This window comes from Hermetia illucens, chromosome 2, assembly GCF_905115235.1.
Source record: "Hermetia illucens chromosome 2, iHerIll2.2.curated.20191125, whole genome shotgun sequence".
Taxonomy (NCBI): Eukaryota; Metazoa; Arthropoda; class Insecta; order Diptera; family Stratiomyidae; genus Hermetia; species Hermetia illucens.
The window spans coordinates 7,597,833-7,620,738 of NC_051850.1; the positions used below are offsets into that span (position 1 = coordinate 7,597,833).

The 22,906-nt window shown below is 46.2% G+C and overlaps 2 protein-coding genes across 3 annotated transcripts; both read right to left on the bottom strand.

Moving 5' to 3' along the window:
* Positions 1-88: 88 nt before the first annotated feature.
* On the bottom strand, positions 89-7,984 carry LOC119649289. Of its 2 annotated transcripts, XM_038051383.1 has the most exons (3): positions 7,576-7,983; positions 7,351-7,517; positions 89-529 (listed from the first exon to the last, which is right to left on the bottom strand). In XM_038051383.1, the coding sequence occupies exons 2-3, from the start codon at positions 7,457-7,459 to the stop codon at positions 144-146; spliced, it is 495 nt and encodes a 164-aa protein (XP_037907311.1). In that variant the 5' UTR covers positions 7,460-7,517; positions 7,576-7,983; the 3' UTR covers positions 89-143. The 2 variants fall into 2 exon arrangements, with proteins under 2 accessions (XP_037907311.1, XP_037907310.1); XM_038051382.1 differs by having other exon boundaries at positions 7,351-7,984.
* A 5,489-nt stretch (positions 7,985-13,473) lies between these two features.
* On the bottom strand, positions 13,474-22,906 carry LOC119647565 (transient receptor potential cation channel subfamily V member 5). The gene is made up of 9 exons (XM_038048559.1): positions 22,474-22,906; positions 21,784-22,417; positions 15,508-15,611; positions 15,006-15,390; positions 14,729-14,841; positions 14,547-14,654; positions 14,337-14,488; positions 13,735-14,269; positions 13,474-13,632 (listed from the first exon to the last, which is right to left on the bottom strand). The coding sequence occupies exons 1-9, from the start codon at positions 22,870-22,872 to the stop codon at positions 13,474-13,476; spliced, it is 2,589 nt and encodes an 862-aa protein (XP_037904487.1). The 5' UTR covers positions 22,873-22,906.

Sequence of the window (22,906 nt, forward strand, 5' to 3'; positions counted from 1 at the left end):
AATTTAAATCCTCCTTTTAGCTCCACATCATATTTTTTCGAATTATTCGTCCTCATTCTGTTCAATAAAACAACAAAAAGATACATCCCTTTTGCTACAGAAAAACTTTATTTGCTTCCGATAGTACATAACATGCAAACCAATCAGATATTCCTCAATATGTCATCCAAATGTTTCAAACGTTTATCAAGATCACGCAGTGCTTGACCGACATTGGCCTGAACTTCTTGATTTATTTGTGAAGTTAGCTGATGCACTTGCCTTTCAATTTCAGCTTTCTTTTCGGGGTCAAGGTTATCCCCTACGATTACGTTGTTAAACCCACCATTTCCGATGCTTACTACTGTATCGTAATATTGACCGTCCTGTACTTCAACGCGTTCATTTGTCTCCTTGGTTACGGCTCCTCCTCGCCCGACACATCGTTGCAATACGTTTACGAACCTCGTATTATTCGGATCCGTTTTCTTTTGAAGGAAACAACCAGTTGATTCGGGAGGGCAGGCTAACGAGCCGCAGCGGACTTGATCTGTAACGAAAGGAAAAGCTAACTTAGATCATGTTATCTAAATGCAAATATTTTTCGACTTTAATGCGTGGGCTATCGAGTGGGGCAGTAGAAAAATAATTACGGAGCCACAAGGCAGGAGACCCGCACCCCGGACGTCGAAATCCAAATCCAAGATGGTCTGGAAAAGCGATGGATGAGCAAACATTCATGAAGGTGTGGTTAGACCTGCCTAGCAAAGCAGGCACCTCCACGGATAGAGCTCTCCACACTACACAAAGCATCTCTAAAACATGTGACGTCGATGCCTAGAAGATGCTCATTCCCTACTAGAAGATCCAATTATTAGTGGAATAATGAACTTGTCAGCCTTCGATCGATTTGCCACCAAGCCAGACGAACGACTCAGAGGGCGATAGGTAGAATCGATCAAGGGCAAAAGGAGCATGCCTATAGGGAAGCCCCCAAAAACCTCAAGCTCGCGATCCAGCGGAGTAAGAGGGAATGTTTTAAGGAGCTCTGTTTGGAAGCGGACATAATTCCGTGGGGTAGCGCCTATAAAATCGTGACAGGACGATTCAGAGGCCGATCATCTCCGCAGATAACGTGCCCAATACTCTTGTTGAAAATAATCCAGGGGTTATTTCCCCAGCAACACCTGACACTTTCCAGCGCCCCCTGAATGTGACGTCGATTCCACCAGTCACCAGAGACGAGCTGCTGGAGATATGCAGTCGAATAGGCGACAGAAAAGCCCCGGGTCTGGACGGCACACCGAATTAGGGCGTCAAATGTAGACCGGATATGTTCGCGGAGCTGTTCGAAGCGTGTATGTGCGAAGAGTATCTTCCTGCTCCATGGAAGCGCCAGAAGCTGTTGCTGTTGCCTCAGGTTGGCAAACCTCCAGGGGAACCGTCCTCCTATAGACCCATATGTCTTCTAGACACTATGGGGAAAATGTTGAGGCGGGTTACTTATAATAGATTACTGCCAGTCGTCGAGAGCCAAGGGCGCCTCTCAGATAGGCAGTATGGGTTCCGTAAAGCCAGATCAACCATTGATGCCATCAAAATGGTTACTGGCTTGGCTGAAAATGCATTCACTGAAGGGGTTGTACCAGCAAATATTGTGTGGTGGTGACCCTGGATGTGAGGACTGTATTCAACTCGGCCAATTGGAACATTATACGAAAGTCTCTGGCGACTATTAGTGTTCCCATCTACATTGTCGCTATCATCGATAGCTACCTTCAAAGGCGGACATTCTGGTATAATACCGATGATGAACCCAATGAGTACATTGTCTCCGCGGGTGTCCCACAGGGCTCTGTACTGGATCCACTATTGTGGGCCTCAGGGGTCGTTAGCGACTCTTAACGAGTCATTTACGATACGGGGTGTGACGTCCCCGAGGTGCTCGAGTAAGTAGTTCTGCTCCCTAGCTGGCAGCATACCTGCGTCCTAGGTAGTAGCCTCGAGAAAGCTTGTCGGTGAAGAGCGAACTGCGAATGACCGGTACACGTCGGGACACACTGGGAGTCTCCCGAGCTGTCGACAACTTTCTATCGGCGTCGACAGGGTGATGTGAGCGTAGCTCTGCCAAGGTGGTAGTTGCGACGTGTATCAGGAGCCAGCCCCTTCGGGACCCTGGTCGGGAAGTGTGCATTAAACCGGTGTTAGTAGATCGCGTTGCTTCGAGCGAGCGCTGATTCGTCTGTGAATTCCGGGATCAACTAAGCGTAGGTCAGGTCTCAGGGAACTGGGGCACACGATGCGCTGGTGAGTTTTCCATGGAGAATACACATAAATTAATAGAAAAAAAATCGACGAAACAACATGGAAGGAGGAAGAGCTGAGTGCATTTGGCTGCAGCACAAAAATTCGTCGTTCATCGCAGCGATCAGCGAAAAAGGCAGGGAGGGCTGACATACCCGATGTGACACCGGGGTGCCCAAATAAAGAGGAAGCCTTATCAAGTGGCAACTGAGATGGCAACTCCAATACCTTGTAGTGCCCCTGTTCCGAAAAAAATCCTAGTCAGAATCGCTAGTCCTGAGCAGATGGATTTGGACACAAACCGAGTGCAAGTGCAGTCGACCGTTGTAGCTAGACCCGAAGAGGAAAGGCTCATCAGGAAATGCGCAACAGTGGTGAAGCGTATGCGGTCGGCAACATCCCTCCAGAGGAAGGTCAATAAAGGCGTCAAAAAGGGGCTGATGGAACTGGAGGAACTATTGGACCACATCACCTTCTATTAGCGAACTTGGAGAATAGCGGAAGACGATTGGAGAGCAGACACAGCGCACTCCCCGCTGAGAACACTGGTTGCGTCAAAAAGATCGCAGATAGCTTACTGCAAAGCGAACTCGGGAAAAAGCGGAAAGAGGACGAGGCGCTTGAAGGAGACTTTATCGAAGTAGTTTTCAGGGTCCAAAAAAGAAGGCGAAGAAGGAAAAAAGAAAACAACTGTCAGAGATCCGTCTGCCCAAAGACAAGGAGGCTGCAAACCAAAAGCCTGGACCAGAAAAAACGAGGAAACGAAGGACTAGATCGTCGACTCTGCTCATTAAGCCGACGGAAAGCAAGACATTTGCGGAAGTCATTAGTGAAATCCGCTACGAAGACAACGGAGTAGAGGCGTCTTCCATACGGAAAACGAGAAGTGGGGGAATCCTCGCCGAACTAGGCCCGAAGACGATAAGCAAGAGTACGTTCTGCGAAGCGGTCAGACTCAAAATTGGATGGGTAGTATGCAGGGTACGAATGCGGATAGCTTCCACCAAGTGCTACAGGTGTCTGGACTATCGACACACCTCAGCAGCTTGCAAGGGACCGTACAGGAGGACAGCACACCGGAGATACCGTCAAGTAGGTCATCAAGCGAAGACCAGCTGCCTTCTTTGCACAAATCGTCGCGCGTCTGGTGAGAGCGTCGCACACACTGCGGGCTTGGGAAGGTGTCCAATCTTCACGGCGGAATTGGAAAAAGCTAGATCCACGAACCGAGCCAATTTTGGGCTCTCGAAGTGTTGGTCTTGTAAACCGCTTTGCATAGATCGGAACAAATGATACTCCGAAGGTGCAATGGCTGGAGAGTAAGGTGGGTGAGGCAAAATTTCCCACCCAAGTATTTCCAACGTTTCTTCTATGACTTTCGCAGCATGAGGTCTAGCGTTGTCATGAAGCAAAATCAAGTTCGTGTGTCTTTCGGCCTATTTAAGTCGTTTACAGTGTAAAGCGATCATTTATTCTCGATATCGGCCAGCTGTCACAATTTCATTCTTTTGGAGCGTCCCTCGGTTCGGTGAAACGTTTCAGTCTCGACAAGAAGACCCATTTAAGCCCGTTCCAGACGTCGATCTTGAGAGAGTGCTCGCATCGCTCCAGGACTTTAAAGGTGGCCTAATATGATGGCTGCAGCGGCCTCAGAGAAGCGTCCACTCTGATTAAGACCCGCGAGCATGTTTCGAGGTCCCTGGGGGTGTCGACCTCAGACGTCGTATGTCGGCAGGGTGGAGTCCGCCGCAGTTTCGAAACCGCGTCCCTGACCGGATGCAGTACGCTGGAGTCGCTTAACTCCACTTTGATATTGAGCGCAGGGTCGGCGGGGAGCCCCAGAGTCTCCCCGTACAACATCTTCGCGGAGCTGGCTGTGAAATCCTCTCGGTGGGCTATGCGAAGGCCGAGGAGGACGAAAGGCAAGGATTGCCAGCATCCCCTTCAATTGCGGGTGGTGTGCAGTAGTACTGTGGCGTTTGAAACTCAAGAGCTTGCCTAACTCCGAGAAAAGAGTAGACTCAAATTGCATTTCCTGGTCCGTGAGGATTACGGCTGGTACACCAGTAATGTCAGTCAGAGGTATTGCTTCAGGCCACTGCATAAACCTGTCTATGATTGTGAGGCAATACTTGCAACCGTGTGAGTTTCGCAAAGGGCCAATAATGTCAAGATGGATACTGTGAAAGCGCTTGGTCGACCGAAGGAATACAATAACTTCCTTTTTAGGTGTTTGTTGATCTTACACTTCTGCCACGCGATGCACTGATGAGGTCTCGTAGAGTAAACAGGAGTTTGAGCCGAAAATAGGAAACTCCTTGAACTTGCATTTGGAGTTTACCTTAAGGCTCTGAAGCTCTGTGTCGTTTTTCTGCACCTCGGCGTTTGTCGTATAATGGATCACGGCGGGGACTGTAACCTCCGAGATTTGTGATAAAGTATCCGCAACGACGTTATCCTTTCCAGATACGTGTTGGATGTCGGAAGAAAACTGGCTGAACCTCAGCTGGCGAAGTTGGCGACGAGAAGCTTTATCAAGTTTTTGATTAAGCACGAAATTAAAGGGCTGTGGTCCGTGAACACGGTGAATGGCCTTCTCTCAAGGGAGAAACGGAAGTATTTAATGGGTAGAGACGCAGCGAATAGCTCATGATCGTAGGGGCTGTAGTTGCATTGAGCTGGGTTGAGTTGTATAGTGGCAGGTTTGGTTCACCCGCTACATCTGAGACATCTACGAAGACGGCTAAGGGTGCATCTGGCCGAGGAAATGCCAGAAGTGTAGCATCAAACAGCTGTTGTTTGATGATTTCAAACTCCTCGACGGCCTCAGTAGACCACACAACCTCGCGTGAGTCTTGGGCAGGAAACGACAATAGACGTTTGACATGCCTGAAAACCTTCGCAGATCCTTCACCGTTGTTGGCAGGGCAAAGTTCTTTATGGCTTCAACCTTGTCTGGGTCTGGTTGAATTTCGTCAGGGGTGATCATGTGACTGAGAAATTTCACCCCTTTTTGTAGGAATTTGCACTTTTCAACGTTTAGAACAAGCCCGGCTTCGAGGAGACATTGCACTCGAGATGGTCAAAATGATCAGATTCGGAAGAAGAGGTGACCAAAACATCATCCATGTGGACGAAACAGAAGTTTAAGTTTCGTAGGACAGAGTGAATGCATTGCACAAGCCAAATGTTATCCTGGCGAACTTGAAGGGTCTGAAAGCTGTGCAACTGGTCGTTTCCTGTATGCCTTCGGGAGCTACAGGGATTTGGTGATACGCCTTGGCAAGATCCAAGGTCGTGAAAACATGGCAGATTGGCAAGGAATGCGTGAAGTCATGGATGATTGGAATAGCGTATCGGTTGGGAATTGTCTGAACATTCAGACGTTTGTAATTTTCGGAAGGCTCCCATTTGCCGTTTCGCTTAGGGACACTATGAAGTGGAGATGATCAACAGCAATTGGAAGGTCTATATATATCCTGTTTCATGAGATCATCGAGCTATTTCTTTGCAACAGTTAGCTTCTAGGGTGATAGGGGACGCACCTTCGAGTCGGGAGTGTTGATGTGGAGCTGCTCATCGCGCTTAACCGCCTTTGAGAAACTACTTTCAGTAGCGATGTTGCGACAGGAGGAAATTTTTCCTGATGACTTTAAAGAGATTGCGGGGTCTATCATGGCTCTATTCTGCAGGTCCGCTAGTAATCCATAGTGACATCGGAAGTCTGCGCCTAAAATGGGGGTGCTAATGTCCGCTAAAACAAGTCGCCACGAAAACGTTCGGCACAATCCGAGACTCAAGTCCACCTGCCTGTAGCCATTGGAAAGAACCGACACCTCTGCGACCATGTCGACCAGAAAGCAACATCTCCTCAGAAGGTCGAAAATAGTAAGGCGATGCGGTATTGCCCTTCGAGTAGTCGCCGTGGAGACACCCTGCGATTCTAGTTTTTTTCCATTAAAATTATATCCAGTGGTACATTTAGTTGTTTTGCGGTGGTAGTTGAATTTACGATGGTACCAGCAAATTGTCGGAGCCGCTGAGGGTCCCTGGGTGTGACTATCCGAACACCCTTTTCGAGAAGCAGACTCCGATCGTGACTGCGAAGGTTGCGTGTTCATATCACGTCGGGGTCGCCACTGTAACTTTACACTTCACTATAATTGGGGTGCACGATAAAAATAATATATATGGAGCTTGCTTAGGTATCCAAGCTTTCTTAGGTGCAAGGAAGCACTTTAATGTTTCTCCATTTTCTCGCTTCGTGTAACTTGGATTTAATTTTATCACCGTCGGTCGGCTCTCCTGACGGAGGTGCATCTTTAATATCAAAATTTCCAGCGCGGAACTTCTTAAACCAATTCTGGTACTGATATCTCCTTAGAGCATTGTGAACGTAAACTTCACACAATTTTTCATTGGCTTCACTCGCGTTCTTCCCCTTTGGAAGTAATGGAGACCAGGAGGAGGGTATATCAAAAATCTAGAGCCTGGTCTTCCACTTTCAACTTGATTGGTAATTTTCAACTTTTCCAACTTTTTCTAAGGACTGCATCTTAAAACGTCAACTATCGAGGAGCATATGACAAACATATATACGAAGGATCCTAGTGGATTTAAAACGATACCAACACCATCTATTGCAAAAAGGCGCAATCTATTTTTACACAATCCAATGCATTTGTTAACTTTATTTGAACAGAGACGGATATTAGATGTTTTTTAAGACCTAGATTTTACATAGAGGTGGTATTTGGCTTCTGAAAAGTAGTTCTGCTTCATTATAATTTTGAGCTTTTTAACCCCCTACCTGGGAACTTAAAACCGAGATTTGTTTCGAAACCTTAGTACTTCCAGCTTCCGAGAAAACTCTGGACCCGGGTGAAATCCTCTCCTTTCTTTTCTCCGAGGAGTCTGTGTACTATTTAAACTTTGATTGCAATAAAGTAAGGAATGTATGAAACTGAACAGGTGATCTCATAGAACAATAGCAGACACTCCCAAAATTATAAAGATCGCATAAACTTTAAGGAGGATGTGGTTCTGAATCGATTGAATAGTTCTTACCTCCAAGAATGACAACTCCGTCATTTCCAAAGCCGGACGAGTAGAATGAAGCTCCTCGGACAATCGTGAGCCCCAAAGCGAAAACCAAGAAAGCTCCTTTGCACAACATAGCACTTATCACACGACTTTACCTTGATTAGACTGATACAAAACTGACTGTACTTTATCTGAAAACAACGCTATTAAAGAAGTTCGCCCGCTTTTCTCTTAGTCATAGGGGATTACCAAAGTTCTGATGTCTCTTAAAAATGTTTGTGTATCTTTCGCAAAAAAGTGACCTTTTTTCACCTAATACTTGGCACTGATAAGAAATCTTATACTGGTTACATATTGAGTTCTTGTTCTCGTAATTATCAAGTTAACACTCTTTTAATCTATTTTTACTTCCATTTGTTGTTATTTTTGTTCACGATAGAACTCGGGTGATTTTCCAATGCAGGAAAGATACTTTAAGAATTTCAACCAAGTTTTTATCAAGTTTTCACCGTAGATGCCGGGACTAGTAAGCTGGAATATGGAACTATTGCGACTGATTCTGGACTTTTGGTATTTATATTGCGAAACTGAAAAACGAAAGTAAAGACTGACTCACAGAATAGCAACAATGAGAGGTTCTGAACGAGCGGCCTCAACAATAAATTTAAACAAATGTTTTCTGTTGCTTTAGTGAGCAGAGCGTGATCGACAAAGCTTACTATGTTTTAAGCCAGAAGTGGGTCGTCGGTGGAGGAATAGATAGTTCTGGATTGGAGATTTTATAAATGAAATACTTGATCAACTGTTTAAATATGGAACCCACATTAATCACTTTCATTGCATATTTAACCAGTTGTGAGCCCCAATTGAGATTGTTGAAAAAGACGCCGGTGCAACTTTTGGGTCTCTCTTCATGAGTGAGGTGTAAGTAGCTAACCCAACCCCAAATATACTTTCAGCATTAGCCTACTGTTTTTACAGAATATCTAAACTTAATACTTTGGGTTAACATAAAAAGTAAATACTGCGAAAGCCGGAACTGGTTTGCACCAACCGCAGTGCGCTTACGTAAAGGTCACTTTTTGCGAGCTTTATTTGAAAACAAGCATGTCACGAATTGTGCTTGCAAAATGAATTTATTTATAAATGCCCGTGCGTATAGCGGTAGAAACAAGTATAGATACTCGTACACCGGAGAAGATACCGGTCAAACAATTTTGTAATCCGGCTAAATATAGAATGGAATAGGCCTTCGACGGCAACAACTACTGGAGTAGGCTCACTGGATTGTTTAATCCACAATGGAATTGGAGTCTTCCGCGGATGTAGCCCCTCATTCCATATGATGTCAAGCCACATCATCTTGATACCACCACGTAGACACGAGGTGGTATCACTGAGATTTAGGGTACCCATGGTAGCCAAGCGGTACAGTGGAAACTTATTGTTGAGATGCTCCCATTAGGCAAAGGGGTAACCTGGCAGGTAAGTAGGAATCAGGCCGCTCCGAGAGGCCTAAATAGGACTGTCGTCCGCTTTTTTGATACCACAAACTCCTAAGACCATGACTGTTGTGGAAAGAGCAAGGGGAGCCGAATCCTCCCGGAAGTATTTATAAAGGATAGCAACTCCTCTACATTGGAACAAGAGACCTCTTTAAGGTCCCCAAAAAATTATTTACCTAGTATCCGCAGCCTGGCTCTAGTTAGAGTTGGACAAAGGAAGTGCTTTAGGGTTTCTTTCTCTTTTTCGCAATTTTAACAATGCGAGTTGTAGGGTCTACCAAGTCTGACAGCATGGTCCTCTATAGACCAGTGCTCCGTGCAGACCACCTTAATCCTGTTTCCTTTTGTAGCCTTTTGGTCTAAAAGCTTTCGGGGGTCTTGTCATAGTAGGGCTAAATCTTCCTTGACTTGGCACCATCTGAATTGAGAGACTGATTCCACTTATGACAGATGCCGACTGCGTTCACCGAGAGACTGCTACGGGCAGAATCCCGCTCGGCCGGCCCGTCGGCCCGTTTATTTTTCTTTGTGTTCCCATGACCGGGGTTGGGTGATCGTGCCGCCTGGTAACTCGGCTACATTCTATGTATCCGACTCTAGAGACCGTCTTTAATCAGTAAAATTCCTCTCCAAGCTTCATTTTCTTACAAAGGTCTCATGTGGACGTAGAAGGCTATATATGCTTTCTTAACCCTCAGTTCTATGTTCAGTCTCCAATTCAACTTAGGATCCATGAGACACCCAGATACTTTACCGTCGACGAAAATGTCTTTCTTTGTCCACTTAGCCACAGGAGGAGTAATTCCAGTACCCGGAGGGAAACATCCGTCACATCAATGTTATCAAGTCGTTGGCATACGCTACCATCTGTACTCCCCTCTCGTCCAATAATCACCCACTTATCACTATCACCCAGAGTACCAAAGAAATGGCGCCACTTTAGGGCGTACCTTGCTCACAGAAGCCATTCGCAGGCGTAAAAAACTGCTTCAAACAGCTGTGTAACCATGTCGACATAAACCCTTGACCAGTTGACTTTAACCTCGGGGCTGCATACCCTACAAGCAAGGCTCTGTCCCTCGTTGGTGGGGAAGTGCTATTGGACTAGCAACTCCAGGGTCCCACCAAAAGTTTCCGTCCAGGAGCACTCCACATTTCTGAGAAAGGATGGGCTCCTATGTTTTCTTGGCCATAATGTTACTGAGTCTTGCAGATTCGCTAGTGCTTTCAATATTCTGACAATCGTCAAGCAAAGTGCGTTTTCTAACAGTCTTAATGGCTGACTTGTACCTTTTCAGGCAGTCCTTGTATGGTTGCCAGTATTTGTGGCTCTTTGCTCAGATTCCTGAGGTTTGACAGAGTATCATGCCATCACCGTGGCAAAGTCTTTCTTTGGTGCATTTTGCAAAGCAGAAGGTTTTGAAGTCGGTTTCGAATGCTTTTTTCCTTTTTTCAAAGACCAGAGTTTTGAATCCAGTTCGTCCGTCTTGTCAATGGTACCATTGCGAGCACCGGAGAGTTTTTCTTGATAATTTGACCAAACTTCCTCCAGTCAATCCTTCTGGGGTCTCTGAACTCAGGAGTCTCTACAGTGAGATTTAGCCTGAAAAGTATCCACCTGTTGTCTGAGAGGGATCTCTGGTGAAACGCTCTCCTGTTCTTCCACTGTGTCAATAGGTTTGTGGTAATAATAAAGTCAATGAAGAACTCGCCTTTTCCGCCTAGGAGACATACATGTTCGCGGCTTCCGCCTGCTTGAACTTAACCACGAATAGGTCGGTGGAACTCAAGTCTCAACACAGGAAAGCATGCAGGCTGTTTCTAGCGAGGATAGTTTAGGTCTGTCCCAATCAATGCCCCTTGTGGGGTGGGATAAATTATAATATTTACTTCGGCGCTCTTGATGATTCGGCCTCATCCGATCCGGGCCTGCATCCAATCTTGGAGTCCTGCGACATAGATGTCTTCCTCGTCTTCCTTGTCCTTGAAAATGCTCAATGTATATTCATCCCGTATTTGAGGAGGGTGATCAGACTCGAGTCTGAAAGGAATTCATCTAAAGTGGCTCTTGCCACGAAGCCTCACCGAAGGTTATATGGTATCATGGAAACCGGGATGACCCTTTGAGAGCATATGGTCCAGGAGAATTCCTGGAGGATGTGTTCTCGGCCTGGTTATTTGCGATTGGCCTCCTTGTAGGAGTTTCATGGTGGTTGTGGTTATGTTTACATTGCAGCTTCTTGGGGTTCAAACGTGGAGTTGCGTTTTACAACTCCGATGCCGTACCCCTTAGTTGCGGTAAAGGTATAAGATGGGCCTTGCGTCCACTGGTATGATTGCTGAGCTTGTACTCAATATAAACCAGTACCGCTGTGCCAGTCATGGCAGGGCTCTGATTGTGGTCTCCAAATCAATCCGTGTTCGGAGAAGACCATGGGATTATGCCTGCACGACAGGTACTCACGGTAAACTCCCAGGACCTTTGATGCATATTCATTGCTTAACACAACGTCTAAGTGACGGGGAGGAGGCATCTACCATAATGATGGAGTACAAATCAGTCAAAAGGAGACTCCGCAGTGCAATAAACAAGAGCAAAGCACGCTGCTGGCAGGATTTGGTTGACGAGGTGTATGGGGACTCGTGGGGACTCGTTTACAAACTGGGGCTATGTGGAAACCCTGTTCACTTAATGCCGAGCAGATGGACCGCATTGTAAGAGCACTATTCCTTGCGCTCCCCATATGGTATTATGACTTCGGCGCGGAGAGCGCTTAGGACTGCCCACTTTTTTCTACAAAAGAGTTGGAACAGAAAGTCCTCTCTGTGAAAAGCAAGAAGGCCCCAAGGCTCGATGCTATTCCAGCAGAGGTATACAAACTGGTATTCCAATACTGGCCAGACCTATTGCTCGGCGCATTCAACGCTTGCCTAAAAGAGCGCACGAGCGGAGGCACATAGCCACCAAACTCGACGGGTGGTGCTCCTCGTATCGCTTCACGTGAGAAATGCCTTTAATTCAGTAAGATGGAATGACATTCTAGGTATACTAGACAATATTTTCCACGTATCGAACTGTCTCATACGGATATTGAGGGACTATCTGAGGAACCGCTCCCTGCTCTTTGAAACACTAGAGGGTCAGAGGAGGATGGAGGTCACGTCGGGGATAGCACAGGAATCCATCCTAGGGCCGGATCTCTGGAATGTTTCCTATGACAGTCTACTTAAACTCTACATGTCAGAAGAGTCGCGCCTGGCCGGTTATGCAGATTATGTCGCGGCGCTTGTTGCTGGACGCACTGTCGAACAGCCGCAAAGCAGACTCGGCATATTGATGCGACGTGTAAGCGGATGGATGACTACTCATGATTTCAACCTTGCACTGGAAAAACCGAAGTAGTCATCCTAACTAAAAGGAGAATTCCGACTCTGCATCCCATATCGTTCGGTGAGTCGATAATCGAGTCAAAACCAGCGGTAAAGTACCTCGGGCTGACTCTTGACTCAAAGATAAGCTTTTTTTGAGCAAATCAAAACAGCGGGGAACAAGGCTGCAGCTGGAGTTCCGGCGTTAAGTAGGCTAATGGCAAGTTTTGGAGGTCCTACATCTAGCAGGCGACGAGATGATGAGTTCAACGCAGTCTGTCCTACTTTACAGCGCAGAGGTATTGGCTGACGCTTTTGGCAAGGAGGTATATCGTAAGCGTCTCGCACAATTACAGAGACGGGGAGCTTTGCGGGTGGCGTCTGCGTACCGTACTGTCGCTGAACTGGCCGTAATGGTGATCGCGGGAGTGATCTCCGTTGCCCTTCTTGCTAAGGAACGTCAAGCCATATACAAGCGCATGGGAGATGAGCCAAGGGAGGTGGTTGCTCGCGAAGAACGGCAACGCAGTCTATACGGGTGGCAGCTCTCGTGGCAAAATGAACCTAGAGGCAGATGGACTGCGCGGCTAATTGGCAACTTAGGTCCGTGGCTGAATCGAAAGCATGGGAAGACTGATTATTTTCTTATCCAATTTTTAAGTGCGCATGGAAGTTTTCAGTCTTACCTGCACAGGATTGGAAAGGCGCGATCTCCGGATTTTTTTGTTTTGCAATGGAGTTGTGGACAACGCCCATCACACTTTTAAGGTTTTTTGTAATTTTTCTTGTGGGAGGTGGGATGGGATTCGTCAGCAGCTCTATTTAAACACAGGGGATCTCTCTCTCCAGACAACATTGTCGAAGAGATGCTGAGGAGTGCTGACAGGTGGAACCGTGTTGCCCATTACGTTCGGGTCCTTCTCGTTGCAAAGAAGATGGAGGTGGACCAGTGGAGCAGGCAGATGGCAGGGGGTTGCTTGAACTGACAGTTTCCTTCCTCCTCTCCCCTCCCGTTGGTGAAAGGAATTCCCTGATTTGAAGGCTCCGCAAGGCGGGAGAGTTTGGGGACCAGCCCGAAATAATATGACAAACGGTTTCAGGCTAGTTCTCTGACGATGGGGAGACGACGACGCACCGAACCGGGAGTCCAACACTCTGTGCGTAAATGCATTCACAAATTGAAAAAAGAAACCTAAATTTCCAAATATATTCATCACCGATTACAAGACTATCTAAGATATTTGAAATTAATTCGAGTTCTGTTTTCAGCTTCCTATTCAATAATATCAGGGGTTGATTTTCCGAAAAACTTTTCATGCAACTTTTTCTTCTCGGCCATGCGTTTCTCTCTTTCTAGTTTTCGCTTCTTTGATAGACGTTCATGTATTCGTTTCATCTCCAGGATTTCCTTCATTTCTTCTTTGTCGCTGTCCTGAAAATATACACGCGGTTAGCTATAACAAGTACAAGCAGGGTCGAATGTTTCCTGAAGGGTAATAGAGGGTTCGTGTTAGTTGTACATGCGAATACTCACTGTCATATTCAATCTTAGCACTAAGGCCCTTCGTCCATCTGACATTGGTTGACTATAGAATATCAAATTCTGTAATCTTTCTGCAGGAGCAACTCCTCTCTCCACAACCAGCACTATCCTTGCCCACTGTCTCTGCCATTCATTCCTGGTTTCTGCAATTTTCTGGTATGTATTTCCCATCATAGCGATCAACATGTTCACCAGGAGCACAGCTACAATAACCATATAAAGGACGAAAAGGATTTTGGCTTCCACTTCATGGTTTGTCCTTGCCATTGCTTCATAGTAGCCACCGAAGTTTGTCAAGGACATGAGAAACATTGCAACGATAGACTCCATAGGCGAAGGTAGAGGATTCGTTTGGGTATCATCAACATCATCCGGTGTTTCAGGATTATCGAAGGATAGGAAGACAATGTAGTAGGCCTGTGAGAAGCCCATAACGAAAACAAGGTAGATGACGACGAATCGGAGCAAATCTCCCATGACCATACGATAGATCATGACAACGAAAGGACCGACTGTTTTGAACCCTCTGGAAAATCAAACGGGATGAAATTTTAAGAAATTGTTACAGACTCTGGAAGAAAGGAGCTACAAACCTACAGAAAAATAGGAAGTATGGTGCAGTCGTTAGCATTATAAAAACGACGACGTGATCTTCCATTTCCGTTAAGCAAGACAGCCGAAGCCATGGCACAGTCAGCATTAGGCAACAAGAGAAAAGGAACATAACGCGAGATGGCGCAGTCATCTGAAATTTTTATTGAAAAAATTCTAGTTAAATACTCTCTTAGATACACCAAAATTACCAAATTTTCTATGAACATTTTATAGCCTAAAAATCGGGATTCCCTTAGAGCTGCGATAATATACAGTAGCGCTCCGATCAGAAGGATAAGCTCTGCGGTTAGGCGTATCTATTTTCAAAAATATCCAAGAATTTTTAATTAAAAAGATGGAACCAAGGATAAGGATTTGATGCAGAAATTACCTGAGCTTTTGTGGTATCAACATTCATTAGAGGACACTCAGCGTACGTCGCCCACCAGGGGGATGCATTTTCCTTCTCGTTAATGAATTCTGTTGTGTTATACCAAAATGGGTCTGTTGGGAAAGGTAAGAGTAAAGTGGATTGCCTTAAAGAGTACAGGATATCTTATTTTCAGGATCTTAGCTCTGGATCTATCTTCGAAAAAGGATATGTACCGAGCTTATTATCATTCAGATCCTTGAACCTTTGAAATTTAATTTCCTTACGATGTACTTACTATCATCCTTTATAAAGCCCTTGCTCGTCCTTTTCATCTGAGCCAGAGAATGTTCCTTGCTTGGATTCTCTGGACTCAAACTTATCCTTGTAGCATTCACATTCCCTAAACTACTGTATCTACTATTCGTCTGTGGCTGACGTACAACAGTTCCATTTTTAACCTTATCATCGCTTCCATCACCATTGGTATCTCCATCATCATCATCATCATCCGTGTCCAATACAGGTCCTGGTCGTAAAGTGAAACTCACCAAAGATACCAGAAAGTATGCGGTGAAAAGATAGAACTGTCTGTAGAAACGTGACTTAACAAAAGTGTTCCATTTAGTTTTCAATAAGTCGATTAGGACGCCATCGAGAAGTTCCAAGTGTTCGTCCTTGTCCTGGGGGGGTTAGCATGCATGCATACATGTGTTTTTTGCATAAAACAGGACAAGTGAAAGAAATGAAATTTTTTACTCTTATGAGAACTTCAAGGATCTACAACTGAGAGACCTTACACCAAAAACAACGAGATTCAGAGCTGAATCCTTGCTAATGTTTCCTGTTTCTACATCGATTGTATCGATCTGGGATAGCGGATAGGCGGCACATGTTATACTTCCTGAAAATAGAACCCCAAATGAGGTAGACGTTAGATGATAGCATGACATATATGGTATTCGGGGTGAGGAACATCAACAATAATATGAGGATCCGGTTTCATTCCTCCAACAATTTCCAAATTGTTTTTAGTAAGACTTCGGGGGAATAAGCGGCTGTCATGTGGTGGAAAAGTTGGTGCGATGGCTTAGTCGGTTGAATGGCCACCCTTCGATCTCATTGCCCGGATTTGTGGCAGCCTAGTCCCGATTATACTTTGGGTTAAGGTTAAGGATCAAGAGTGTGAAGGTAAGGGATGGAAGGGCGGGGTCATCCAATCGACGAAAATCTGTTTGTCTGCAAGTCATATTTTAGGAGCAAGAGTAGGAACAGCTTGGGGCCACCATCCTTCCTGCATTGTAAAAGTTGCTAATACGTCTGCCAAGCAAAGGGAGGGTTGGTTTCTAGTATGCAGACTGTGAATACCTTGGGCCGTGTCAGTTTCAATTAAGGCCCTTACCCTAGTGGCCAAGAGAGCCCGGGTGGAGTTCTTTCAAGATTACTCGTGGGACCAAGGCAAGGACACGAATTTTATGAAACAAACAAAAAAAAACGAAAAAGAAGTTCTCATGCTTGGCGCATCATCGGGGGATGAGCTGCGGGCATCCAGTCAAGGGACAGTGGGCGTTAAAGGCAATACTGTGGGTGTCAATTGTAGCATCCTTGTGCTGCGATAAATAGCAGAGAATTCTGGAAACGAGGCGGAGACAGACTAGCAATAATTTTTAAACCACTGTCGCTGAACTGGATGCAGCGAGTTCCAACCAGGGAAACCAGGAAAAAAGGGGTGACAAAAACGCCAGTCACCACAAGTCAACAAAGAAGCGGAAGTCCCTTGGAGTACTACTAAAAAGCCAGTATTATGTAGAATACTATTTTGAACAAGATTGCGAAGAATAAGGACGGAACGAAAATACCTCTTTAAATACTAGGCCATTTTGAAGAATTACAGTAATGTACTCTTGGAAAACCAACCAGAAGGCGTAACTCACCCCCTCCAAACGCAACCGATCTCAAGATGAAGTCGAGCAGTAAAACAAAAGAATCAGAGTTTGGGAGGACTCCGACCCCAAATAAGTTCTGCAACAGGAATAACCGGCCAATGGAACACGGGCTGCGGAACCTTTCAGCTATGTGGCCAGGAATTACCTACGCGTGGTGCTGGGCCATGGTAATTTCGTTAGCGGCAAAATTACGCCAGAGGTGTGGACGATAGTTGAAGTCAGGTAATCGGAGCTGGTCATCGAACATCTCCTGGAAAGGGGATGAATCTCCTGCTCTTATTTCTTCTAGAGGTGTTTCGTGGGAATTATATCATAGCATCCGAGGACCAATTTTTCAGGAACTTTCTCAATGCCGGTAAAATCTGGGCGCTTAGGAGGGCGTGGACCTGAGTATCAGCGACCTAATCATGGTCAAATTGTAGCAGGCCGAACCGCACATATTTCCTCAGCTTACCTGGTTCTTGATCAGTAGGAAATTACAACATTTAGTTGTCTACCATTACATCGAGGAGAGCCAATCTGTAGATAGGCTGTGATACCAAACCAAGCACAATTAATAAAAAAAATCGACAAAACAACAGGGAAGGAGGAAGAGGAGGAGGAGAGGAGTGCATTTGGGTGCAGCACAGAAATGTGTCGTTCACTGCTGCGATCAGCGAACGAGGCAACGAGGGCTGACATACCCGATGTGACACCGGGGCGTCCAAATAAAGAAGAAGCCTTATCAAGTAGCACGACTGAGACTGGAGAGCAGTGGAAGACGATTAGAGAGCAGAAACAGCAGTACTCCCCACTGAGAACGCTGCTTGCGTCAAAAGGACCGCAGATATACCACTGCAAAGTGAACTGGGGAAGAAGCGGAAAGAGGACGACCTGCCTGAAGGAGACTTTATCGAAGTAGTTTCCAGGGCCCAAAAAAAGAAGGCGAAAAAGGAAAAAAGGAAAACAGCTGACGCCGCCAGAGAGAAGTCTGTTCAAAGACAAGGAGACTGTAAATCAAAAGCCAGGAGCAGGAAAAACGAGGAAACGAAGAAGGACTAGACCGTGACGGAGTCCTCGTTGAACTGGGCCCAAAGATGACTAGCAAGAGACCGTTCTGCGAAGCGGTCAAGGGGTTATTGGGGGAGAAGGCTCTTGTCTCTAACCTAGAGCCCATGAGCTCTCTAGAAATCCGGGATCTTGACCGTCTCACAGAAAAGGTCAAAGTGGAGGAGGCGATAAAACGTGACCAATGTCCGGATAGGTATCACCTCTGTAAATACTCGCGGCCCAAAACTCGTCGTGGTGGAAGACCCCCAGCAATATACGAGGAAACTCCTTAGCAGCGGGAGAATCTAAATTGGATGGGTAGTATGCAGAGTAAGAATGCGGATAGTCCCCACCAAGTGCTACAAGTTTCGTATGTCAGCAGCTTACAAGGGACCGCACAGGAGGACAGCAGGCCGGTGATGCGGTCAAGTAGGTCACAAGCGAAGACCTGCAATGAAAGCGAGAGTTGCGTTCTCTGCAGTGATCGTGGCGCGTCCGGTGAGAGCGTCGCACACATTGCGGGCTCGGGACGGTGTCCGATCTTCACGGCGTAATTGGAAAGAGTGCGAATGGCATGATCCGCATTTTACAAATTAAAATGCACCGGAGTGCAACCACACACCAGTTGCTAGCACAGTTGCGGAAGTAAATGCTGATCTAGTGCTAATTAGCAAGCAATACCTAAACAAGGACCCGGTCTCATGGCATCTCGACTTGTCGGTCACCGCTGCCATTTGGGTTCGGGAAGACGTTCGCCGGGGGAACGGGTTTGTCTGGATCCGGGGTTTAGGGATAACGTTTTTTAGCGTTTACCTGACACCGAACGAGACGATGCTGGACTTTCGGCGCCGGCTTGATGCTCTGGAGGATGCGGTTTCGAACACGGAGGGACCAATCCTGGTAGGTGGTGAATTTAATGCCAGGGCCCTTGAATGGGGCATGCCTCAGTCAGACTCCTGAGGGAAACGAATTCTGTAAATGGCGGCGAGAGCCAAGCTCGTAGTTTTAAACACCGGATCTACGCCAACGTTTCGGCGCGCAGGCTGTGAAGGAAGCATTCCTGACATCGCTTTTGCATCGGAGTCCTAGAAGACTTCTCGGCAAGTGACCACCCATACATAGCGTTCGAAGTGGTTGACTGTACTTGCCGGCTTGCTCCCCCTGCCTGTGGAATGTCGTTAGGGTGGACATCGGGAAGCTCTTGGAGCAGGCAGAACTGCGCTGGAGGGCACTCCGGAGGGTGGCAGTGTCGCAGCTGACACTGTCGTAAATTCAGTGATGAACCTGATAACTACGGCGTGTCAGGCTTCCATGCCTCAGAGGGGCCCCAGCCGCGACAAGCCTTCTACTGGTGGACGGTAGAAATTACCGACCTACGGAGGGAGTGACATAAGTTCCGCCGTTTGGCACAATGTTTGCACGCCAACGAGAAAACATGCGCCATGAAGGCGCAGTATAGATCAGCAAAAAGGGGACTTCGCAGCACTATAAATAAAAGCAAAGCTCGCGGCTGGCACAACCTTGTCAATGAGGTGAATGAGGACCCGTGGGGGCTTGGCTATAAGCTGGTCACCCGCAAAAATTGGGACTCTGCGGAGGCCCTGCGTACTAAGTACCGATCAGATGGATCGCATTGTACCGGCATTGTTCTCCAGACATCCAGTACGGGTTGATGTCAATAGCGCGGAAAGCGTCGAGGATTGAGCCCTTTTCACAATGTGAGAGCTCGAAGAAGCGGTTCTCACTATGAAGAACAAGTATGCACCAAGTCCTGATAGTATTCCGGCGGAAGTTTACAAACTGTCGTTGCGCTGGAAAAAAACCGAAGTAGTTATCTTGAGTAGAAAGTGAATCCCGACTATAGAGACTATAAAGTGTGGTTAAATACCTTGGTTTAATGCTCAACTCGAAGAGCAGGGGACGGGGCTGCAGCTGGAGTCGCGGCCTTAAGTCGGCTAATGGCGAATGTTGGGGGCCCTATATCTACTAGGAGACGTCTCCTTATGGGAGCAACCCATATGGTGCGGAGGTATGGGCTGATGCCCTTGACAAGAAGGTGCATCGTAAGTGTCTTGCTCAAATGCAGAGACGGGAAGTTTTGCGAGTGGCGTTTGCATATCGCACCGTCTCCAAACCGGCCATGATTGTGATCGCGAAAGGGATCCCCGTTGCACTACTTTCCAAGGAGCATAAAGCTATCAACCGCCGTAAGGGCGAGAACTTAAGAGAGATGGTTGCCCGTGAAGAACGTCAACGCACCCTTACCGAGTGGCTACTCTCTTGGCAAAACGAACCAAGGGGCTGATGGTTTGCACGACTCATTGACAATTTAGACCCGTGGTTGAACCGAATGCACGGTAAGATTGATTACTTCCTTACTCAACTTCTATGGGGGCATGGAGGTTTTCAGTCTTATCTGCATAGGATTGAGAGGCGACGCAGAAAACGCCTATTTCTCTTGCGAGAGGTGGGACGGCTTTTGTCAGCAGCTTCATGGAGACACAAGGGAGCTCTCTCCAGACAATATTGTCAGAGAGATGCTGAAGGGCGCTGGCAGTTGGAATCGTGTTGCGCATTATATTCGGGCTCTTCTTATTGCGAAGAAGATTGAATTCTACCGATGGAGGGACCGGATGGTAAGGGGTTTCATGAACTAACAACCCCCTTCCTCTCCTCCTCTCTCGTGGTGAAAGGGATTCCCTGACTTGAAGGCTCCCAAAGCCGGGAGAGCGGGAGGGTCAGCCTGAACTAATGTGGTAGGGAGGTGTTTAGTTAGTAGTCTGACAGCGTACTGTTGCAGGAGTCTAACACTCTGTGCGTAAATGCATTCACTTACCCTACTCCAAAAAAAAAAACTACTCCTGTTATGAGGAGTCTTTGAGTGTATTTCCGTGATCTTTGCACAATTAAATCATCCGCAAAGTCAGCAATCGTAGTAACCATTCCACAACAGAGGTGCCAGTACCGAGCTTTTTAATATCCGCACCTACACGATGTACTCTCTGCGGTGCTCATTCGTCCAGTACTAGAGAGTTTTACCCACGAGATAATTCTCGCCGAATACCTGCTAAGGATCTAAGAACGCTGGCTACAAAAGTTATCTTGGCTTCCCTCAGTCGGTCTTTATGGGTATAAGTATACTAAAGGTAGCTCAGAGAAACCTCTAGCATGGTAAAGCGACGATAGTAGCAATGTGTCGACTGGTGAATGCTGAGGATCGGCATACAGGACTAATCTAAGAATCGTAACTAATAGACGGAATGGTACCAACTCTGGCTTGGGAACATAGAAGGTAAGTTTAGATCCTATGATGAAATTGAAATATCACCAAAAGTACTCCGCCTACGAAAGAACCCAGTTAAAGAGTGTGTCAATCCTATTGGGGTGCTGAGGCGTTTAGGGCCCTCGTAGTCTGTGCCGGAAAAAAAAATTAAGAAAGTTCGAACTTCCTTTTCTTTTAGAGGAGGAGGAGCATAGATTCCGTCATTAAATGAGTCCAAACATCTGGGAATGATAATGACAAACTAAATTGGAACCAACATCTTGAGAATATGATGCACAAAGGCATGACGAGGTTAATCACGAAATGGCAAACCCAACTTGAGAAAGCGGCAGTTGTCGAAGTTCTACGGGGATTCCAAGTTCGAGACCTCAATAGTGCCAGAGGATCTAAATTCCTGGACAGACAATCCTTTGAGAAATCAGATATTATAGTACGCAAATGGAGCTAAAATAGAAGAGGGGACGTGGTAGGGACACATGCTCTTGATCTGAAACAGCAAGCTCGGAACCCCAAGGTCAAGACATCCTTGCGTTGGACACAATTTATAAGCAGAACTTTTCCGGAGCTAACACTGGGTCTTATTGAAAGAATTGGATGTATAATGCATATTCTATCAATCAAGGAGGTAGAGTTATAATTCAAGATAAAGAAGAGGCACAGAAAAACCGTTTGGAACCTCCAGCACCTATGTGTAGTTCCACAGATGTGACCGTCGATATACTAGCTCATTACAAACCTCTCTCCTGAGAACGTTCGAACGAGTTGATTACTATTAGTCGGGGAATATTTTATACTCTCAAAATATCCTTAATCCTTACCGAGTTGCCAGTAGATCTCCCGCTCAATATTCATAATATGGAAAAATATCTCTGTACGTCCTAGCTTTGCAGCTAACGTTAACGGGGTCAAATTCTGGACATTCCTTATATGAATAGACGATCCAACCTCATACGCCATATCAAAGGTACTAAGTTTCTCATAAATCACCAACATATGAAGTGCTGTATTCCCATTGGTATCCATCAAATCAGGATCAGCTCCTCGTGCTAATACCAATCGATAACATTCCTCTTGTCCCAAGCATGCTGCAAAACTCAGTGGGTATTCACCCCAATAAACGTATCCTTGGTAGTTACTAATTGGAGTCACGCCTACATGTTCATGCTCAGGTGAATCGTATCTGGAAAATTTTTGATCCTCTGGACTCATGAATGTTCCGTAGCAGCGTTCCTCAACGTTGGCTCCTGCATCCAGCAGAAATTTCACCATGGCTGGGTCTTCGTTGACAATGGCTATGTGCAGGACACTTTCACCATAGTATTCGTCGCACATGTACACGTCCAGTATAAGTTTCGGGTAGAACCGAAGGAGGCGTTTGGCGAGGTCAGCGTGGACTGAAGTTGCATTCAAGAGACAGAGATGAAGGATTGATTCTCCCACCGCACCACGTTCCTGGAATAGGATTTTTTACTGGTATAACCCAATATTTCTTTGTAATCCTTACTCACATTCAAATTCCAGCAAACTTCTCGGTAAGCACTTGGATTCGCCATGTATTCCGCTTCTGTGACTTCAGGGCAGTAATCATCAATGTTGAAGTCCTCGTCGGGGTTATCTAATGCACGGATTTCAGGTAGTTGCTTATGCCTAGGACGTTCCTTATTTCTTAGAAGCACCAACTTTGAGATGGGGATATATTTCCCAGCTCCTTTGTTATATAAATAAGGTTCAACTTTTGTTTTGATTGCGTGGTCCAGTTCTGCGAATTGTTTGTTTTGGGAAGCGCGTTTCATCATATCAACAAGGAGTCCGCCGCCTTTCACATTGACCAATTTGTACATGGACTGAGTCGAGGTTCCTGCCTGTTTTTTCACGGCACTGGTTACATTACTTTCGGTATTTCCCATGATTTCAGATCAAACTTTTATCGAAATTTAAATA

Bases quoted from the DNA above. Each gene is read 5' to 3' on its own strand.
- LOC119647565 (XM_038048559.1), bottom strand. From the start codon at position 22,872: ATGGGAAATACCGAAAGTAATGTAACCAGTGCCGTGAAAAAACAGGCA. The intron at 22,418-22,473 runs GTGAGTAAGGAT...ATCCTATTCCAG, and splicing joins AAGTTTGCTGGAATTTGAAT to GAACGTGGTGCGGTGGGAGA. The intron at 15,391-15,507 runs GTAAGGTCTCTC...TAACCCCCCCAG, and splicing joins TGAATCTCGTTGTTTTTGGT to GACAAGGACGAACACTTGGA.
- LOC119649289 (XM_038051382.1), bottom strand. From the start codon at position 7,459: ATGTTGTGCAAAGGAGCTTTCTTGGTTTTCGCTTTGGGGCTCACGATT. The intron at 530-7,350 runs GTAAGAACTATT...CTTTCGTTACAG, and splicing joins CGGAGTTGTCATTCTTGGAG to ATCAAGTCCGCTGCGGCTCG.